We start from the raw sequence: 2518 nt of genomic DNA, 5'->3' as shown, positions 1-2518 counted from the left end.
GAGAGAGAGAGAGAGAGCAAGAAAGCGATTAAAAATTTAATAAACTCAAAAACTTTATTATTTATTATTTATTTTTTTAATCATTTCTTTAATTTTTTTTAAAGCTTATATGGCACCAGAGGTATTCATGAAGTCTGAAAGTAGTGGACATGGTAGAGCTGTTGATATTTGGTCAGTGGGCTGCTGTATCATCGAGATGGCGAGTGGACGACGGCCTTGGTCGGATTATGATTCAAATTATCAAATTATGTTTAAGGTAATTGCAATTAATTACAAATAATTGTATTATTACAATAATGGAGAGTAATTTATTTAATTTGACGATTTGAAAAAGATAAACGAAGAGTAGATATTTAGAATTAGGAATTTAGAATTAAATCTTTCGTCTCATATCTTTATTTTTTAAATCGAATTTTAACTATATTCTCTAAAATCTATATTAAAATCTATATTAATCATTCAACTTAACATTAATTCAATTAATATTTTTGTATTTTCGTTCAAGGTTGGAATGGGAGAAACACCAGCACTTCCGAAGAATCTTTCCGTAGAAGGCATAGATCTCGTTAAGAAATGTCTTCAACACGATCCGAGGAAAAGGTCAACAGCGAGTAATCTCTTTGCGCATCCTTTTGCACATGGAGAATATGAAGATGTTAATGATGCTGATTTAACAATGTCTGTGTGATACTAACAGTTCGGAAAGATGTAAGTATCATTTGTGAATTATAAGCCTTTAATTTTTTTTTTCGTACGTTATAATCTTTCTCACAATCTTGAAGCAGAATATAAGAAAAATTAGAATTAAACAAATTTAATCATTTTTTTGTAATCTGTGCAAAGATATGTGTATCTTGTTCTAAAATCTTGCATTAAAAATTTTAAAAGATTTCAAACAAAATTAATTTTTAGAAATAATATTCATATCTATTTTTCTTGCAGTGCACAATCTCTATTAGGCAAAGCTGGTATTTGTGTTCGCACTTAGTCGATAGACTGTTCCACTCATTTGCTATATTGTATTATTTGAATATGTTCTCGTTCTTCTGCGCAATTCAGTGTGTTTTATCCAGCTTCAACGACACTTTTTAAACGTAAATATTCTGTTAATATTATGTTAAATGTAATAAGTCTATTTGCAGTAAGCTATACAAAGAAACAAGGCAGTCTGAAAATGTTTTATCCACTGATAAAACTAATATAATATATTGTACTATTGTGATCATGTTATACTTAATTATATATTATGCGTTCCAAAGTATACTTTCTTTCCATTGTAATTATTAAATAATGAGACTTACTACTTTAAGATTACTATTAGCAAAGCTATTAGCGTTTAAAGTTGTAAGTTAGATTTTGACACATGTAGATTATACCAAATAGTTAGATTTTGACGTATATAGAGTACACCAAATAATTTGCACTGTAAAGTTTAAAAAAACAAAATTTAGTTCTTTAATTTAAAATAATTATTATAAAACGGCCTTAATAGAATTTTAGCTTCAGTGATAAAGATATTTAAAAATAAAAAATGACATTAATAATGATGACGATGATTTAATCATCTCTCTCTCTCTTTCTGAAGTGTCTTCAATACGATTTGGAGAAAAAATTAACGGTGAATAATTTCTTTATGCATTTCTTTTGCGCATGGGAAATGTGAATGATGCTAGATAACAAATTCAACTGTAGTTTTATGTCAGATCTAGTGGAAAGAAAGTGCAACTTTGGAATTTTCTTTATATGTGTTATATATGATTTTTAAGATAACTGTTAGAATAAGTTTGATAATTAAGAGAAGTCTTGAGTGGGTTTTAATGAAATGTAATATTTGATTATCATAATTCGATGATCGCGCGTATTTTCACTCAGTCGAGTGATATTATATATTTACAAGGAATATATAATGTTTAAATATATAAGAATGAAAAAAAAAATATATATATATTTTTATTTTTATCAAAATATACACAAATATAGTTTTATAATATATGCATTTATCGTTTTGTATAAGCTTTAATAGTGTGTATTCCTTATAAATATACGATAATATGGTACAAATGATAAAGGATACTTCACATTCCGAAGATTATATTTTTATTTTGGATGTTTAGGCGCTCGTATTTAGTGCTAGTTGTAAAGTGATTTAAAGAGAGGTGTAATTATAAGTGTTGCTAAGATACCTTTTAAGATACAATAATGGCAGCTTTAAGCATGCGTGTTATGTCTATGTTATATATGATAATTTCGTAGGTAAAATGACTTGTTATTATTATAGAATGCATATTCTATTTTAAATAAAATGATGATGAATAAAGAAAAATAACGAACAACCTGGTATTCCGATGGAGTTTATTTCTGCATGAGGAAACGTACACATGTGATACAACATACTTTGACATGGGTCAATTACTTAGCGGAGGTATGCTGTGTATGCTTTCCGCGCGAACGGTAAGCTAAGTGTATATTCGTTTATCTATCGAACGCACAAAGGTATATATAATTTATGCCATGATTT

General features: G+C 27.8%; 1 protein-coding gene across 1 annotated transcript in view; it reads left to right on the top strand.

Moving 5' to 3' along the window:
* Positions 1-688, top strand: part of LOC105623324 (mitogen-activated protein kinase kinase kinase 4) — a 12209-nt gene extending 11521 nt beyond the window's left edge. The window contains exons 17-18 of the mRNA XM_012204721.1: positions 105-256; positions 506-688. Of these exons, the coding sequence (XP_012060111.1) occupies positions 105-256; positions 506-688 (335 nt within the window). The remainder of the gene's footprint in view (positions 1-104; positions 257-505) is intronic.
* The last annotated feature ends 1830 nt before the right edge of the window (positions 689-2518 follow it).

The sequence above is a fragment of the Atta cephalotes genome (genome assembly GCF_000143395.1).
Source record: "Atta cephalotes unplaced genomic scaffold scaffold00055, whole genome shotgun sequence".
In the NCBI taxonomy this organism is placed as follows: Eukaryota; Metazoa; Arthropoda; class Insecta; order Hymenoptera; family Formicidae; genus Atta; species Atta cephalotes.
This window is presented reverse-complemented; position numbering and strand designations above follow the sequence as displayed.